Raw genomic sequence first — 17,397 nt, 5'->3', positions numbered from 1 at the left:
TACAATCAAGTGAAGTGCTTCTTTGAAAATCTTATTATCATGGGATTCTCAACATAATTATGAGCATTATAAGGGCTATAAATGTTAAAACGCTATTAATTATGTCCTGATAAGAACAAATATATTATGAAACTTTTAATTACGTCAATAAAACTTGATGCCGTGGGAGTTAAATATTGAAATTTAACGAATTTGAAAGATTTAATAAAAATAATTGGGGGAAGGGATTTCTTGTTCAAGACAATTAAAAGTCAACAAGTAGCGAATTGTAATTGCCAATCTAATAAGAATAATATTTTTTTAACTGTCCAATTAATAGGTAGACTACAAAATAACGGATCAAATATTTTTTAAATTAATTTAAGTGTAAGATTCAAAAATTTTGCCCCTAAAATATGAATGCAAATAAAATGCAAATTTCTCTGATACAAAGTTTTTATATCCTCCACCATAGGATTGGAGGTATAATAACCTTGTCATTCAGTTTGTAACATATCAAAACATTGGCCTCAGACCCCATAAACCATATAAACTCTGAGTTGTGGTGAAATTCTGAGCAGAGAATGAAGCCGCCGAGTCGCGTCGCCAATTTTAGCCGCCGGCGTCCAGTTTTTGCCAGCCGTATCGACTCATCTCGATTCAAATTTAGCCGACAATTTATCAAAACTATTAATTTAAACCAGAAAATAAATATTAATAATTGTTTTAGTTTTTGCCAAAATTTTGAACTTTCCACCTCAATGCCCTTCGGATAATATCAAATTGATTTTATAATGGATAATTGTGCGCCGCTGAATAGACACATTTATATAGGCTTAGCCGTCAAGTCGCCTCCGCCGCCGCCGGAGGGAAAAATTTAGTGTCAGCCGCCGCCGACAAAATGGGTCGGCTTCATTCTCTGATTCTGAGTCGATGTAGCGATGTCCGTCCGTCTGTGGTAATAACGCTAACCCCCAACGAAATAAGCTATCGACGTGAAACTTGGTATAAGTAGTTGTTATTGGCGTTGGTCGGATGGTATTACAAATGGGTCATATCGGACCACTGCACTATGGGCGGAAATCGCAAAACAGCGGCAAAAAGTCAAATTTTCAAAATGAAAAATTATTGGATATTCCAATTGAAATTACTATAGAACATCTTGGATAGTAACAAGTATATACAGCACTAAGTTCGGCCGGGCCGAATTTTAAATACCCACCACCATGAACCAAATATTAGGGTTTCCTTTGAAATTTCAGGAGGGCTTGAGGACTTGAGGACACTTCCCGAAGATAAATTTAAAGATTTCACCTTTGAGGACTATATCAGATTCTGGATTTATAAGAACCATTTTTGTTTGAGTTTTAGAGGAATCATTAACATCTCTTGTAAGTGTGCAAGAAAATTATAAAATAACGTCTTAATTTGAAATCTTAAATCTGTGGAAGTAAAATCTGAAAATTTTACATTGAGTTTCAAGCAATTTTCATGATCAGTGCGCCTTCTACACCGTCAAGAAGTAAAGTCGGTCTATATGGAGGCATTATCAAATGGACCGATAAAAACTTAATCCGATACACGTTTTTGTGAACCTAAAATATCAGAATATTTACAAATTCAGGCAAATCAGATAAAAACTACGGTTTCTAGAAACCCAAGGAGATAAATCGGGAGATCGTTCTTATGGGGGCTATACTAAAATATGGACCGATACTCACCGTTCTTATGGGGGCTATACTAAAATATGGACCGATACACACCTCTTTATGACCCGAAAATACCTCTAGATTTCCAATTTCAGGCAAATAGGATAAAAACTTCGGATTCTAGAAGCCCAAGAAGTAAAATCGGGAAATCGGTCTATATGGGGGCTATAGCAAAATATGGACCGATACTCACCATTTTCGGCACACCTCTTTATGGTCCTAAAATACCTCTAGATATCCAATTTCAGACAAATTGGATAGAAACTACGGTTTCTATAAGCCCAAGACCCAAAATCGGGAGGTCGTTTTATATGGGGGCTATACCAAAACATGGACCGATACTCACAATTTTTGGCACACGTATTTGTGGTCCTACAATACCTCTAGATTTCCAATTTCAGGTAAATTGAATAAAAACTGCGGTTTCTATAAGCCCAAGAAGTAAAATCGGGAGATCGGTCTATATGGGGGCTATACCAAAACATGGACCGATACTCACCATTTTTGGCACACCTCTTTATGGTCATAAAATACCTCTAGATTTCAAATTTCAGGCAAATTGGATAAAAACTACGATTTCTATAAGCCCAAGACCCCAAATCGGGAGGTCGTTTTATATGGGGACCATACCAAAACATGGACCGATACTCACAATTTTTGGCACACGTATTTGTGGTCCTACAATACCTCTAGATTTCCAATTTCAAGTAAATTGAATAAAAACTGCGGTTTCTATAAGCCCAAGAAGTAAAATCGGGAGATCGGTCTATATGGGGGCTATACCAAAACATGGACCGATACTCACCATTTTTGGCACACCTCTTTATAGTCATAAAATACCTCTAGATTTGAAATTTCAGGCAAATTGGATAAAAACTACGATTTCTATAAGCCCAAGACCCCAAATCGGGAGGTCGGTTTATATGGGGACTATATCAAAACCTGGACCGATATAGCCCATCTTCGAACTTGACCTGCCTGCAGACAAAAGACGAGTTTGTGCAAAATTTCAGCACGGTTGCTTCATTATTGAAGACTGTAGCGTGATTACAACAGACAGACAGACAGACAGACAGACAGACAGACAGACGGACAGACGGACATCGTTATATCGTCTTAGAATTTCTCCCTGATCAAGAATATATATACTTTATATAGTCGGAAATCGATATTTCGATGTGTTACAAACGGAATGACAAACTTATTATACCCCTATCACCATTCTATGGTGGTGGGTATAAAAATCGAAAGTTAATTTAAAACTTGGCAACCCTGTTCAGGAGAAAAAGGCTGCCAATGTTTACCAAAATTTATGCCAGTTGCGTTTAATCAAGGCGAACAAAAATTGACAAATTTCGTGCTTAATTTTTTTTTCGCAATAAAAGTGAATAAAGAAAACTTTTAAATGTAGATTCTAAGAGGAGGTTTAGTAGTTCAAAATGTTGTAAAGACTTTACAAAATATTTTTGTTTTTGAACTTGAATTTATGGATTCAAAAGTGCGGTTTATATGTGGAAATTGTAACACATACGTATATTTGGGAGGAATAGAACTAGAAATGTTAACGATTGTTAATGAAAAATTTTGCTTATTATTGTTGGTGAGGAAGTATACTTTTACGTGCTGTAAAGTTTGTCTGCCAAACTTACCCATACTAAAATAAATGTAAGGGTTTTATAGTCAAATTTGGGAAAATCGGGCGATACATATATATGGTAGCTATATCTAAATCTGAACCGAATTTGATGAAATTTTGCACACTTTAAGGGTACTATAAAAAAATTACTTTGTGTTAAATTTGAAGACAATCGGGTGGTAAATAAGCGCAGTATGGTCTAATTTGTCGAAATCGGGCGATACATATATATGGGGGCTATATGTAACTTTGATCCATTTTTTTTCCAAATTCAACTGTGTTTGTCCTTTGACCAAGAAAACATGTTGTACCAAATTTTATCAAAATCGGTTAATAATCGCCACCGGAATCCTGCGAACAATAAACACAGAGGGACGGAATTAGAGTTAGATACCGAAGAATGTGATTTTGATGGTTAATATTTGTTTAATTTTAATTAATAAAATTAATTTAATAAAATGACAATTGGTTTATACTATTTACATCAAGTTCTGGGGATAAGGCGCTTTCTTAATAAGGAAAATAAGCAAATATAAATTAAACTCCATCTAAGAGTATATTCTATAGTATTCCAAGTGGAATTACAATTTCGACCCCTCTATAGTAACGCACCTGGGATAAGGGGGATTGACTCCCTTTTTGTTGGTAACATTTGATTTTGATAAGATATATCGATATACCTGTTTGGCGATATTAGATTGACTGTAAATAATTTTTGCCCAAAATTTTCAATTTCCGCCCATAGTGCACTGGTAGGTATAGCCCCCATATAAGCTGTCCTCAAGATTTGCTTTGTGGATCCCCCTTAGACAAACATCATGCGATCCGGTAATCCGGAAATTTGGTATGTTATTATATGCTCTTTTATAATCATGCAAAAATTGGTCCATATCGGTCTATAATTACATACAGTCCCCTTATAAACCGATCCCCAGATTTGCCTCATGAAAGAGCAAATCCCATATAAACTGATCCTCAGATTTGATTTCCGGAGCTTGCTGGAAGTGCAACTTTCGTGATGGTACGTGATGTTAATATATGGTATCTAACCATGTACGCCATACAATAATTGATCCTTATCGGTCCATAATTAAACAGTGCTCCACACAAACCGATCCAAAGATTTGGCCTTTTGGATGAGTGAAATTCATCCGATCCGGTTGAAATTTGGTACGCCATGTCAGTATATGCTTTCTACTGCACAAATTGGTCCACATTGGTCCTGCATTTTGTGTAAGGCTAAGCAAATTTTAGGGGCATATAGGTTAGGTTAGGTTAAAGTGGCAGCCCGATTAAGATTCAGGCTCACTTAGACTATTCAGTCCATTGTGATACCACATTAACTAAAAGTACCTATTACATATGGGCACTTCTAGTTTTTAACCGCTGAACCTTCTTGATTATTTTTCTTTGTAGAACCAACCAGATTGTTCCAAAAACATTAGCAGACTGCTTAAGTTAACGTTTTCCAGATCCGCCAGTAATCTGAAGTTATATGCTCCTAAAAGTTGCTTGCGCTTTACACAAAATGCAGGACACTCACACAAGAGGTGTTTAATTGATTCTTTTTCCTCCGCATCATGACAGCTCATACAATAGTCATTATACTTCGCGCCAATAGTTTTTGCAAAATCGCCTATCAGGCAGCGACCCGTTATAGCAGATATCAGGAGTGATATCTGACGTCTCGAGAACATTAGCATATCTAGTGTGCGGTTTAAGTTGAAATGGGGCCATATTTGCTTGGTGTCGTTACAACCCTTGCAATTCTCCCATCGAACATTTGCCATCCTAACAGCCTTCTCACGCAGCATGAGCTTGCAGGTAGCTAGGGGCATACCAACAAATTCCAGTTCCCCTGGAATATGTAAGGTAGTCCCTAGCCTTGCCAACTCATCCGCTTCGCAGTTCCCCGGTATGTTCCTATGGCCAGGCACCCATATTAGGTGAATATTGTACTGCTCAGCCATCTCATTGAGAGATTTGCGGCAGTCGATGGCCGTTTTCGAGTTGAGGAACACAGAGTCCAAGGATTTTATTGCAGGTTGACTGTCTGAGTATATATTAATGCCAATATTTGTTGGAACATTACTTCTCAGCCAATTCGCCACCTCTCTTATTGCTAATATTTCAGCCTGAAAAACACTACAGTGATTAGGTAATCTTTTCGCTATTCGAATTTCCAGATCTTTAGAATATACTCCGAACCCCACTTGTCCATTCAATTTGGAGCCATCAGTATAGAAATCTATATATCTTTTATTCCCCGGGGTCTGTGTACACCACGCCTCACTGTTGGGAATTAGAGTTTCAAACTTTTTGAAAAGTGGTTTTGCCAGGGTATAATCCACTACGTTAGGCACATCTGGCATTATTTTGAGGACCGAACTATGACCGTACATTTTTTCCGACCACAGCGATAGCTCGCGCAACCGCACAGCCGTTGTTGCAGCTGACTGTTTGGCCAAAATGTCTAAAGGCAATAGATGTAGCATGACATTAAGGGAGTCTGTTCCTGTCTTACTAAATGCGCCTGAGATACATAAGCTCGCCATACGCTGAACTTTATCTAAACAAGTCGGTTTCTGAAGTGCCGGCCACCAGACTACAACACCATATAGCATTATAGGTCTAACTACTGCAGTGTATAGCCAATGCACAATTTTTGGTTTTAGTCCCCACTTTTTCCCTATTGCCTTTTTGCACGAGTACAAAGCTACCGTGGCTTTTCTCGCCCTCTCTTCAATATTAAGCCTAAAATTCAGCTTCCTGTCCAAAATAACGCCAAGGTATTTTGCACACTCACCAAAGGGAATTTCAGTACCCCCTAAGGAAATGGGCCTAACCGTGGGAGTTTTACGATCTTTGCAGTACATGACTAGTTCTGTCTTTGCTGGATTTACACCAAGACCATTATCTTTCGCCCATTTCTCAGTCATCCGGAGAGCTCTCTGTATAATATCTCTGATTGTGGATGGGAATTTTCCCCTGACTGCTAGCGCCACATCATCTGCGTATGCCACCACTTTTATCCTTTCTTTTTCTAGGGAAACCAGAAGGTTGTTTATAGCAACATTCCAAAGAAGAGGTGATAGAACTCCTCCTTGGGGAGTGCCTCTGTTCACATACCTTTGTATGTTTGCTTGCCCTAGTGTGGCTGAAATACGTCTCTTTATTAGAAGTTCGTCTAACAGCCTAAGTATACCTGGATCAACATTCAGAGTTGTCAGTCCATTTAATATCGAGCTCGGATGGGCATTATTGAACGCCCCTTCGATGTCTAGAAACGCCACGATTGTGTATTCTTTGACAGATAGTGAGCTTTCAATAAAGCTGACTAGTTCATGCAATGCGGTCTCAGTAGACCTGTCCTTCGAGTATGCATGCTGTCGTTTCGAGAGCAAACTTGAATCCACGCTAGTTCTAAGATACATGTCCATCATCCTCTCCAGGGTCTTAAGTAGGAATGAGGATAAGCTGATTGGTCGGAAATCCTTCGCACTCGAGTGAGAGGCTTTTCCTGCTTTAGGTATGAAGACGACTTTTGTTTCCCTCCACTTTTCTGGAATATATGCTAAGTTTACACATCGTTTATATATCACCGTCAACCAGGGGATAACTCTTTCAGCCACTGCCTGTAACTCCGCCGGAGTAATTCCATCAGGTCCGGGGGATTTGAATGGTCCAAAGCTATTTAAAGCCCATTTTATTCTAGATTCCGACACAATTTCCTCGATAGGAAATGATCGCTGAGCCTCTGTTACACCGCCGGAACATGGTTCAACCGTCTGATTTCCAGGGAAGTGTGTGTCCAAAAGTACCTCCAACGTCTCCTCACTGGACGTTGTCCAATTTCCCTCCGATGTTTTAATGAAACCTGGAGCGGTGTTAGTGGATGCTAGTACCTTCCGTAGTCTGGAAGCCTCTGACGTATTCTCAATACTGCTACAGTAATCATCCCAAGAGTTTTGTTGAGACCTTCTCAGTTCTCGTTTATATTCTCTCAGATTCATCTTGTAAGTGTCCCAATCCTCCGGAGCTCTTGTGGACTTTGCTTTGTTAAAGAGCTTCCTGCAGGATTTCCTCATATTACTTAACTCCGTAGTCCACCATGGCGGCCGATTTTTTCCCCTTGGCTTTCCTCTAGGGCAAGCAGCTTTCAGTGAAATGTTGAAGGCCTTAGTAATCCGCTCCACTGCGTGTTCGATATCTTGCACAGTGCTCATATTTGTCTCCGGCATTTCCGGCATCATCGAATTGAACGATTCCCTATACCTATTCCAATCAGCTTTCCTAACATTTGGCGGAAATATGGTCTTTGAAGTACGAACAGCCAATCTGAAACTGATGTAGCGATGATCTGAGAAGCTATGTTCCCTCAAAACTTGCCACTCAGATATCTTATCATTCAGTTCCGGAGAGGTCAACGTGACGTCCAAAACCTCTTGTCTGTTCCTGGTGACGAAGGTTGGTGCATCTCCCTTATTGCAAACTACCAGGTTAGTACGCAAAATAAACTCTATTAGCGACTCTCCCCTTGCATTAGTATCACTACTTCCCCAAATACTATGATGTGCATTTGCATCGCATCCCATAATGAGTTTTGTCTTTGTTTTTAGTGACTCCTCAACTAAGGTCTTAACGGCGCAGGGTGGCATATCCCTATCATGTCCCATGTAGACCGAAGATACCCAATATTTGCATGTGGATATCTCTAGACTGGCTACGACAGTGTCTGCATTGCTCAATGAAGGAAGCAGAAACAAGTTTAGTTCGTTTTTAGCAATTATACATGCTCGATTTATATCGTTACCGGTATTATGCAAAAGTTTGAAACCCGGAGTGCTTAATTCACAGATCTTGTTCTTATATATGTATGGTTCTTGAATAAGAACTATATCTATGTCTCCTTTCATCAGGAGAACTTTTAAGGCAGCACAAGCGGCCTTACAATGGTGAAGATTTATCTGGAGGAACCGTAGAACCATCCAAATTTTCAACCACCGTCACATCAGCCGCTTCAATTGAGTCATCAAGGGCTTCCTCTTCACAGATCTCGGTGACTCTCGCAACAATCCGCGGTTCAGTTTTGGTGAGGCTTGAGCCTGTAGAAACTTCCCGCATATGATTTTCGCCATAGTCTGCAGGTTTTATGTCTCCTTCGGCTTCGCTAGGAGATTTTTCCACTGCTGACTCTACCGGAGGCTTGTCCGTTTCGGAATCCTTTGGCTGATCGCTTTTGTATACCTTCATATGGATATCATGAAAGCCATAACTTACGCGTCCTTGGGTCTGGGCTAGATGTGGCAGCGACTCTATGTTTAATATAAACACCGCATGTCGTCTTGGTCCATCCACCTCATCCAAACGACCAACCTTCCAATCGGCGGTTGGAAGATCTGGGTTACATTCTTTTAGTCTCTCTAGTATTGACTCAGGATCAGGAGGGTTTGCCGGTATCCATGCATGTGCTCTAGGTTTAGCCGGTATGTCTTTTTTATCGACTAACTCCAAAGCGGCTCCTTCCCAAACTTCACCAATTAGCATCAATGCAGCTTTAAAGCAATCCATAGACCTCTGGTCTGCAAAAGCTATTAACTTATATCGTCCTTGATACCATCCAGCATCTTGCCGTCGAGGACTTGGTCCGGGAAACTTTTTTCGCACCTCTGAGTAGACACCAGACATCGCGTTCTCAATTTCCCCCCATTTTTGCCTTGGAATCATACCGTCCAATGCTCCTTTATTAATAATAGCCATCACAAGGCTGTCTTTTGCAACTGAGGCAAACGATCTTTGATCCCGTTTAGAGGATGGCAGCTCATCCGGTGATCGTTCCCTTTTTCCAGCTTCAAGAATTCCTTGAGCCCAATTTAAGGAATCGCTTTGCTTAGCCGACAACGTGCTTGGGTCGACTGATCCTAATTTCTTTAGGATAAACAAAGCATTTCTTCGTTCCTTGAATCTCTTTCGAGAGGGATTGCCTCCTTTTGATGTCGTCACCTTAGAAAAGGTTCGACTTGCCAAAGTGTCACCGCCAGTCGACCCGTCTACAGGTCGACTAATTGGGCCTGACTCTTGGTCGATGCCCAAATTTATAACTTCAGTCGTTACCCGTCCACTGGGCCCTGAAGTTAGCAACCCAGTGGATGACTTTGAATTTCGCTGCATGGTGGTTTATTATTTCCACCACACGTGAAATTCGTAATAAGTACTTATTACGATGAAATACTCCGCTATTAAAAAACACGTCCGTTCAGTTCGACGGTTGAAGACCATATAGCTTTAGGCCCTCTAATTACCGTGCGAGAATTGGTTCATATAGGTTCAAAATTCTTTATAGACTCCTTTATATAAACCGATCAAGAACAGAATTGGATTAAATAACTATTTCCATAATCCCAATACTTGGGCTGTGGTAGATTGTAGTTGACAGTCTTTAGTAGCACTTTCTACGCAATCCATGGTGGAGGGTGCATAAGATTCGGCCCGTCCGAACGTACGGTCGTATATACTTGTTTATTTCAAACATGGCGACACGTGAGTCTTAAATTCGATATTGGAATTTGGAGATTTAAATTGTGACCAACACATTATGATGGTCTTCGATATAACGAAACCCCAAAATCGAAAAAGCAAAAAAAATGGAATTCCCAGTACAAAACACACACAAACATTTGCATACCAGAAATATTGATTTTTGACCTCATAAAATATATACCGATCGGCTCAGAATCACCTCCTGAGTCGATCTAGCCCTTGGTGCCCATCCGACTGCCCGTCCGTCTGTCAATGTATTTTCTGTTCGCAGGATTCCATGTTTTCTTGGTACAAGAACGAATGTTATTGAAAATCGGATCAAATTTAGATTGAACATTGAAAAAATACTTGATTAAAAAATTTAATGATTTCATTAGCAAATTACAATTAATTTTTATTTTTTTAATTAATTCAATTAATAATGTCAGTTAGGAACTTAACTGCTGAAGAATCTTCAGTTAAAATTAACCGGAGAGAAAATATTTGGAATTTACTTTCTGTTAACTCGCAGTTAAACCCTAACGGAACTACATGAAAATGGTCGTGAGTGTTTTTAATTTGATTAGAAAATAGATTGTTTGAAATAAATTTTTTGTTAGGTTAGGTATTGGCGGCCCGATATTTCAAGCTCACTCAGACTATTCAGTCCATTGTGATACCACAATGGTGAACTTCTCTGTTATCACTGAGTGCTGCCCGATTCTATGTTAAGCTCAATGACAAGGGATCTCCCTTTTATAGCCGAGTCCGAACGGCGTTCCACATTGCTGTGAAACCACTTAGAGAAGCTTTGAAATATTCAGAAATGTCACCAGCATTACAGAGGTGGGATAATCCACCGCCGCAAAACATTTTGGTGTGTGGTCGAAACCTCGACTCTGTGTATGCAAGGCGGGCATGCTAACCATAGCACGACGGTGACTCCTAAAAAAAAATTAGTTAGAAATTTAAAAAATTTCCATCACTTTTTTATTCACTTAGTATCAATTAATTTGTATACCCTCCACCATAGGATGGGAGTATATCAACTTTGTCATTCCGTTTGTAACACATCGAAATATTGTTCTAACACCCCATAAAGTATATATATTCTGGGTCGTGGTGAAATTCTGAGTCGATCTGAGCATGTCCGTCCGTCTGTTGAAATCACGCTAACTTCCGAACGAAACAAGCTGTCGACTTGAAACTTGGCACAAGTAGTTGTTATTAGTGTAGGTCGGATGGTATTGCAAATGGGCCATATCGGTCCACTTTTAGGTATAGCCCCATATAAACGGACCCCCAAATTTGGATTTCGGGGACTCTAAGAGAAGCAAATTTCATCCGATCCGGCTGAAATTTGGTACATGGTGTCAGCATATGATCTCTAACAACCGTGCAAAAATTGGTAACCATCGGTCCATAATTATATATAGCCCCCATATAAACCGATCCCCCGATTTGGCTTTCGGAGCCTCTTGGAAGACCAAAATTCGTCTGATTCAGTTGAAATTTGGTACGTGATGTTAATATATGGCCTCAAACACCCTTGCAAAAATTGGTCGAAATCGGTCCATAATTATATGTAGACCACATATAAACCGATCCCCAGATTTGACCTCCAGAGCCCCTTGGAAGAGCAGAATTCATCCGAGTCGGTCGAAATTTGGTACGTGATGTTAGTATATGGAATCCAACAACCATGCAGGAATTGGTTCATATCAGTCCATAATTATATATTGCCCCCATATAAACCGATCCCCAGATTTGACCTCCTGTGCCTTTTGGAGAAGCAAAATTCATCCGATCTGGTTGAAATTTGGTACGTCCTGGTAGTATATGATATTTAACAGCCATGCCAAAAGTGGTCCATATCAGACCATAATCGTATATAGCCCCCATATAAACCTATCCCGAGATTTGGTTTTGGAGCCTCTTGGAGGAGCAAATTTCATCCGAGTCAGTTGAAATGTGGTACATTGTGCTAGTATGTGGCCGTTAACAACCATGCTAGGTAATAACCATACTAAGTCCATATCGGTCTACAGTTATATATAGCCCTCAGATAAATTGATCCCCAATCACACAAAAATTGGTCCATATCAAGTTCATAATTGTATATAGCCCCCATATAAGCGACCCCCATATTTCAATTCTGCCTCTCTACCACCTATGAAATAACTCACAATTTAGAAAACGATGTTAAGAAGTTTTAAGATACCACAACCCAAGTAATTCGATTGTGGAAGACAGTCGTTAGTACAAGTTTCTATGCAATCCATGGTGGAGGGTACATAAGATTCGTCCTGGCCGAACTTACGGCCGTATATACTTGTTTAAAATTAATTTTTAGTTAGGTTAGGTATAGTGGCGCCCGATATTTCAAGCTCACTTAGACTATTCAGTCCATTGTGATACCACAGTGGTGAACTTCTCTGTTATCACTGAGTGCTGCCCGATTCTATGTTAAGTTCAATGACAAGGGACCTCTTTTTTATAGCCGAGTCCGAACGGCGTTCCACATTGCAGTGAAACCACTTAGAGAAGCTTTGAAATATTCAGAAATGTCACCAGCATTACAGAGGTGGGATAATCCACCGCCGAAAAACATTTTGGTGTGTGGTTGAAACTTGGTTTGAAAACTCGACTCTGTGTATGCAAGGCGGGCATGCTAACCATTGCCCCACGGTGGCTCCCAAAAAAAATTTAATTGGAAATTTAAACAATTTCCATCACTTTTTTATTCACTTAGTATCAATTAATTTTTTATTTTAAAATTTTAAAATTTTCAATCATTGACCTAATTAAATTAATGTTTCTATATTGATTAAAAAGTTAATTGGATCAATAAATTTATTAATTGAAAATTTTTCAATCACCTTTTTAATTGGAAATATTTTGGTGATATTTGTTTCTGTGCAGTACAAACAATTTTTTGTATGCACAAATTCTGAAAATATACATGCTTGAAGCAGAATATGTTTGGGAGTATATGTTAGAGAGGCAATTTTTTCTAAGGGTGTAAGGGCTACATTTCACATATTCTAACAAATTTATCTGAAAATTTTCCAATAATTAACTTAATGATTTACTTTGCATTTGAATGATTTCAATGCAATTAACTATATTTACTTACTTCTTCTCCATCTCCTATTATTTACCCAACATTTCGTTATGATTTCTCATCTATGGAATATTTTGTTCTTTGTCCATTTCAGTTGGTTGGAGGTAAAGGACATGAGTATCATTTCAAACATCGCACTCTGCCACATGCTCGTTCCCGCAGAAGTATCAGCCATACACGTCTTCTCAAGAGTCATCCCATGGTAAGTGATAACTAACAATCAATTTTTCTTTATCCTCGTGGAACTTTTCTCATATTTTGATACCGATGGGATGGGTGGGAAGGACTTTTAGGGAATTTTATCTAAATTAAATTTGAAATACATAATAGAACACTTGTAACATTGCCATGAGGGTCAATTATCGTTTTGATCAATGTCAGCAGTATTGATTCATCGGAAATTGTGGGAATTGTTTGAAGAACCATAGACATGAATCGAATGTCAAGAATTCCGCTGAAAATGAAATATTATTTTTTCATATAATCTCTTTCATCTCGGTGACTAGGGCATATAAAGGTGAAAAATGTTAAGAGGTGTTATGTTGAAGTAAATAGACCATATTATAACTCAATTAACAGAAAAGGAAAACGTTAAAGCTATAATGTTAAAAATACGTAACATTAAAGGCTAATTTGCTACACTGAAAAAAGTTTTTCCTGTAGTTGAAAATTTTCCAAATAAAATTTTAATTGAATTTGAAGTCATTTTGAATTAAAAATTTAATTTTTTATTCAATTTAACTTAAATTTTTTAACTTAGACAAAAAACAAAAAACAAACTGAATGTAAAATTTTCGCATGAAACTGAATTTAAAATTTCAAAATTTTACTTCTCGTAACCATTTAAATAATTGGGGTCTAAAATCTACAGATTTTAAATTTCAAATCAAGGCATTATATCACTTACACACACTTACAAGAGATGTTTATGATTCCTCTAAAACTCAAACAAAAAATGGTTCTTGTAAGTCCAGAATCTGATATAGTCTTCATAGGTAAAATCTTTACATTTATCTTCGGGAATTGTACTGGTTGAACTGATGTTTTTGGGAAAATATCAGTCATCAAACCTCCCTGGAATTTTCAAAGGAAACTATTATTTAAGATTTAGCCCAGCCGAACTTACTGCTGTATATACTTGCTTTTACATATTATTACATTTGTTTGTATTATGGGCTACTGGGATGTGTGTAACAGATTTGTATTATCAGTTTTTCCAATTCCCACTATCAAACAAGTAAGGAAAGTCTAAAGTCGGGCGGTGCCGACTATATTATACCCTGCACCACTTTGTAGATCTAAATTTTCGATACCATATGACATCCGTCAAATGTGTTGGGGGCTATATATAAAGGTTTGTCCCAAATACATATATTTAAATATCACTCGATCTGGAAGAATTTGATAGACTTCTACAAAATCTATAGACTCAAAATTTAAGTCGGCTAATGCACTAGGGTGGAACACAATATTAGTAAAAAAATATGTGAAACATTTAAATCTGAAGCAATTTTAAGGAAACTTCGCAAAAGTTTATTTATGATTTATCGCTCGATATATATGTATTAGAAGTTTAGGAAAATTAAGTCATTTTTACAACTTTTGGTCTAATGTTAAAATGTTAGTATTTTGACCATTTTTGTCGAAATCAGAAAAACATATATATGGGAGCTATATCTAAATCTGAACCGATTTCAACCAAATTTGGTACGCATAGCAACAATGCTAATTCTACTCTCTGTGCAAAATTTCAACTAAATCGGAGTTAAAAATTGGCCTCTGTGGTCATATGAGTGTAAATCGGGCGAAAGCTATATATGGGAGATATATCTAAATCTGAACCGATTTCAACCAAATGTGGCACGCATAGCTACAATGCTAATTCTACTCCCTGTGTAAAATTTCAACTAAATCGGAGTTAAAAATTGGCCTCTGTGATCATATGAGTGTAAATCGGGCGAAAGCTATATATGGGAGATATATCCAAATCTGAACCGATTTCAACCAAATTTGGCACGCATATTTACAATGCTAATTCTACTCCCTATGCATAATTTCAACTAAATCGGTCGAAAGCTATATATGGGAGCTATATCTAAATCTGAACCGATTTGGCTGATATTTTGCAAGTTTTTCGAGACCCATAAAATATTCGGATGTACGGAATTTGAGGAAGATCGGTCGATATACACGCCAATTATGACCAGATCGGTGAAAAATATATATGGCAGCTATATGTAAATCTGAACCGATTTTTTCCAAAATCAATAGGGATCGTCTTTGAGACGAAACAGGACTCTATACCAAATTTTGGGACAATCGGACTAAAACTGCGAGCTGTACTTTGCACACAAAAATACATCAACAGACAGACAGCCAGACAGACAGACGGACATCGCTAAATCGACTCAGAATTTAATTCTAAGCCGATCCGTATACTAAAAGGTTGTTCTATGATTACTCCTTCTTGGCGTTACATACAAATGCACAAACTTATTATACCCTGTACCACAGTAGTGGTGAAGGGTATAAATATGTGAAACATTTAAATCTGAAGCAATTTTAAGGAAACTTCGCAAAACTTTATTTATGATTTATCGCTCGATATATATGTATTAGAAGTTTAGGAAAATTAGAGTCATTTTTACAACTTTTCGACTAAGCAGTGGCGATTTTACAAGGAAAATTTTGGTATTTTGACCATTTTTGTCGAAATCAGAAAAACATATATATGGGAGCTATATCTAAATCTGAACCGATTTCAACCAAATTGGGCACGCATAGCAACAATGCTAATTCTACTCCCTGTGCAAAATTTCAACTAAATCGGAGTTAAAAATTGGCCTCTGTGGTCATATGAGTGTAAATCGGGCGAAAGCTATATATGGGAGCTATATCTAAATCTGAAGTGATTTCAACCAAATTTGGCACGCATAGCTGCAATACTAATTCTACTCCCTGTGCAAAATTTCAACCAAATTTAGTTAAAACTCTGGCTTCTGGGACCGTATTAGTCTATATCTAAATCTGAACCGATTTCAATAAAATTTGGCACACTTGACTATAGTACTAATTGTTCTTCTGGTGCAAAATTTTAAGCAAATTAGGTTAAAACTCTGGCTTCTGGGGCCATATAAGTCCATATCGGGCGAAATATATATATGGGAGCTATATCTAAATCTGAACCGATTTCAACCAAATTTGGCACGATTAGCTACAATGCTAATTCTACTCTCTGTGCAAAATTTCAACTAAATCGGAGTAAACAATTGGCCTCTGTGGTCATATGAGTGTAAATCGGGCGAAAGCTATATATGGGAGCTATATATAAATCTGAACCGATTGCAATAAAATTTGGTACACTTGACTACACTACTAATTGTACTCCCAGTGCAAAATTTCAACCAAATTGGGGTAAAACTCTGGCTTCTGGGACCGTATTAGTCCATATCGGGCGAAAGATATATATGGGAGCTATATCTAAATCTGAACCGATTTCTTCCAAAATCAATAAGGTTCTATTCTGAGCCAAAACACATACTTGTGCCAAATTTGAAGTCGATTGGACTAAAACTGCGACCTAGACTTTACAAAAATGTTTTCACGGACAGACGGACATCGCTATATCGACTCAAGAGCCCACCCTGGGCATTTTTGCCAAAGACACCATGTGTCTATCTCGTCTCCTTCTGGGTGTTGCAAACATATGCACTAACTTATAATACCCTGTTCCACAGTGTGGAGCAGGGTATAAAAACTGAGTTGTTGTCGCAGAATCTGGTCATTGGCCCAATAATGCACTGGTGGGATTTTATCACCCATTATTTCATTCCCGATTTGTATATTTCATTTAAAATTAGCAAAACAAAAATTATTTTGCAAATATTTTTGTGCTTCCATTCGACAAGGGGAACCGAATGATACTATCGTTACATTCAAATAACTTTGCGATTATCGTGAAGAGATACAGAATTCCACTTCAAGAATATTTGCTTGATTTAAATTAATGCATTTATTTTATTTAATTTTGCAGATTCATACAGCTGTTCAACAACCCGGTTTCAAGCGCGTTAAACGCGGTCTTCGACCAGCAGTTCATGCCATTCATGGATTAAAATTCGATGCCACTTATAATACACAATCGAGTATGGAAAGTACAGAACCCACAGATCCCTATTTTCCATTTCAATGGTATCTAAAGAATACCGGTCAAAATGGGGGCAAAGCGAGACTAGATTTAAATGTGCAGGCAGCGTGGGATCAAGGCATTACTGGCAAAAATGTGACCACAGCAATTATGGATGATGGTAAGTACAATCGAAGTGATAAAGTAAAAATAATTGCCTTGAATTGTCCTCCACCACTGGATGCGTTTATAATAGTTTGGTTTACTGTTTACCGGAGACGTTTAATACATATTTATTTATTTA

The 17,397-nt window shown here is 38.1% G+C and overlaps 1 protein-coding gene across 1 annotated transcript in view; it reads left to right on the top strand.

The window, feature by feature from the left end:
* amon (prohormone processing protease amontillado) overlaps positions 1-17,397 on the top strand; it is a 296,714-nt gene that overhangs the window by 236,766 nt on the left and 42,551 nt on the right. Inside the window, exons 2-3 of the mRNA XM_075291666.1 lie at positions 13,062-13,169; positions 17,001-17,274. Of these exons, the coding sequence (XP_075147781.1) occupies positions 13,062-13,169; positions 17,001-17,274 (382 nt within the window). The remainder of the gene's footprint in view (positions 1-13,061; positions 13,170-17,000; positions 17,275-17,397) is intronic.

Source organism: Haematobia irritans, chromosome 1 (genome assembly GCF_050003625.1).
Source record: "Haematobia irritans isolate KBUSLIRL chromosome 1, ASM5000362v1, whole genome shotgun sequence".
Taxonomy (NCBI): Eukaryota; Metazoa; Arthropoda; class Insecta; order Diptera; family Muscidae; genus Haematobia; species Haematobia irritans.
Note: the sequence above shows the minus strand (reverse complement) of the source record. Positions and strands in the feature narration are given on the sequence as shown.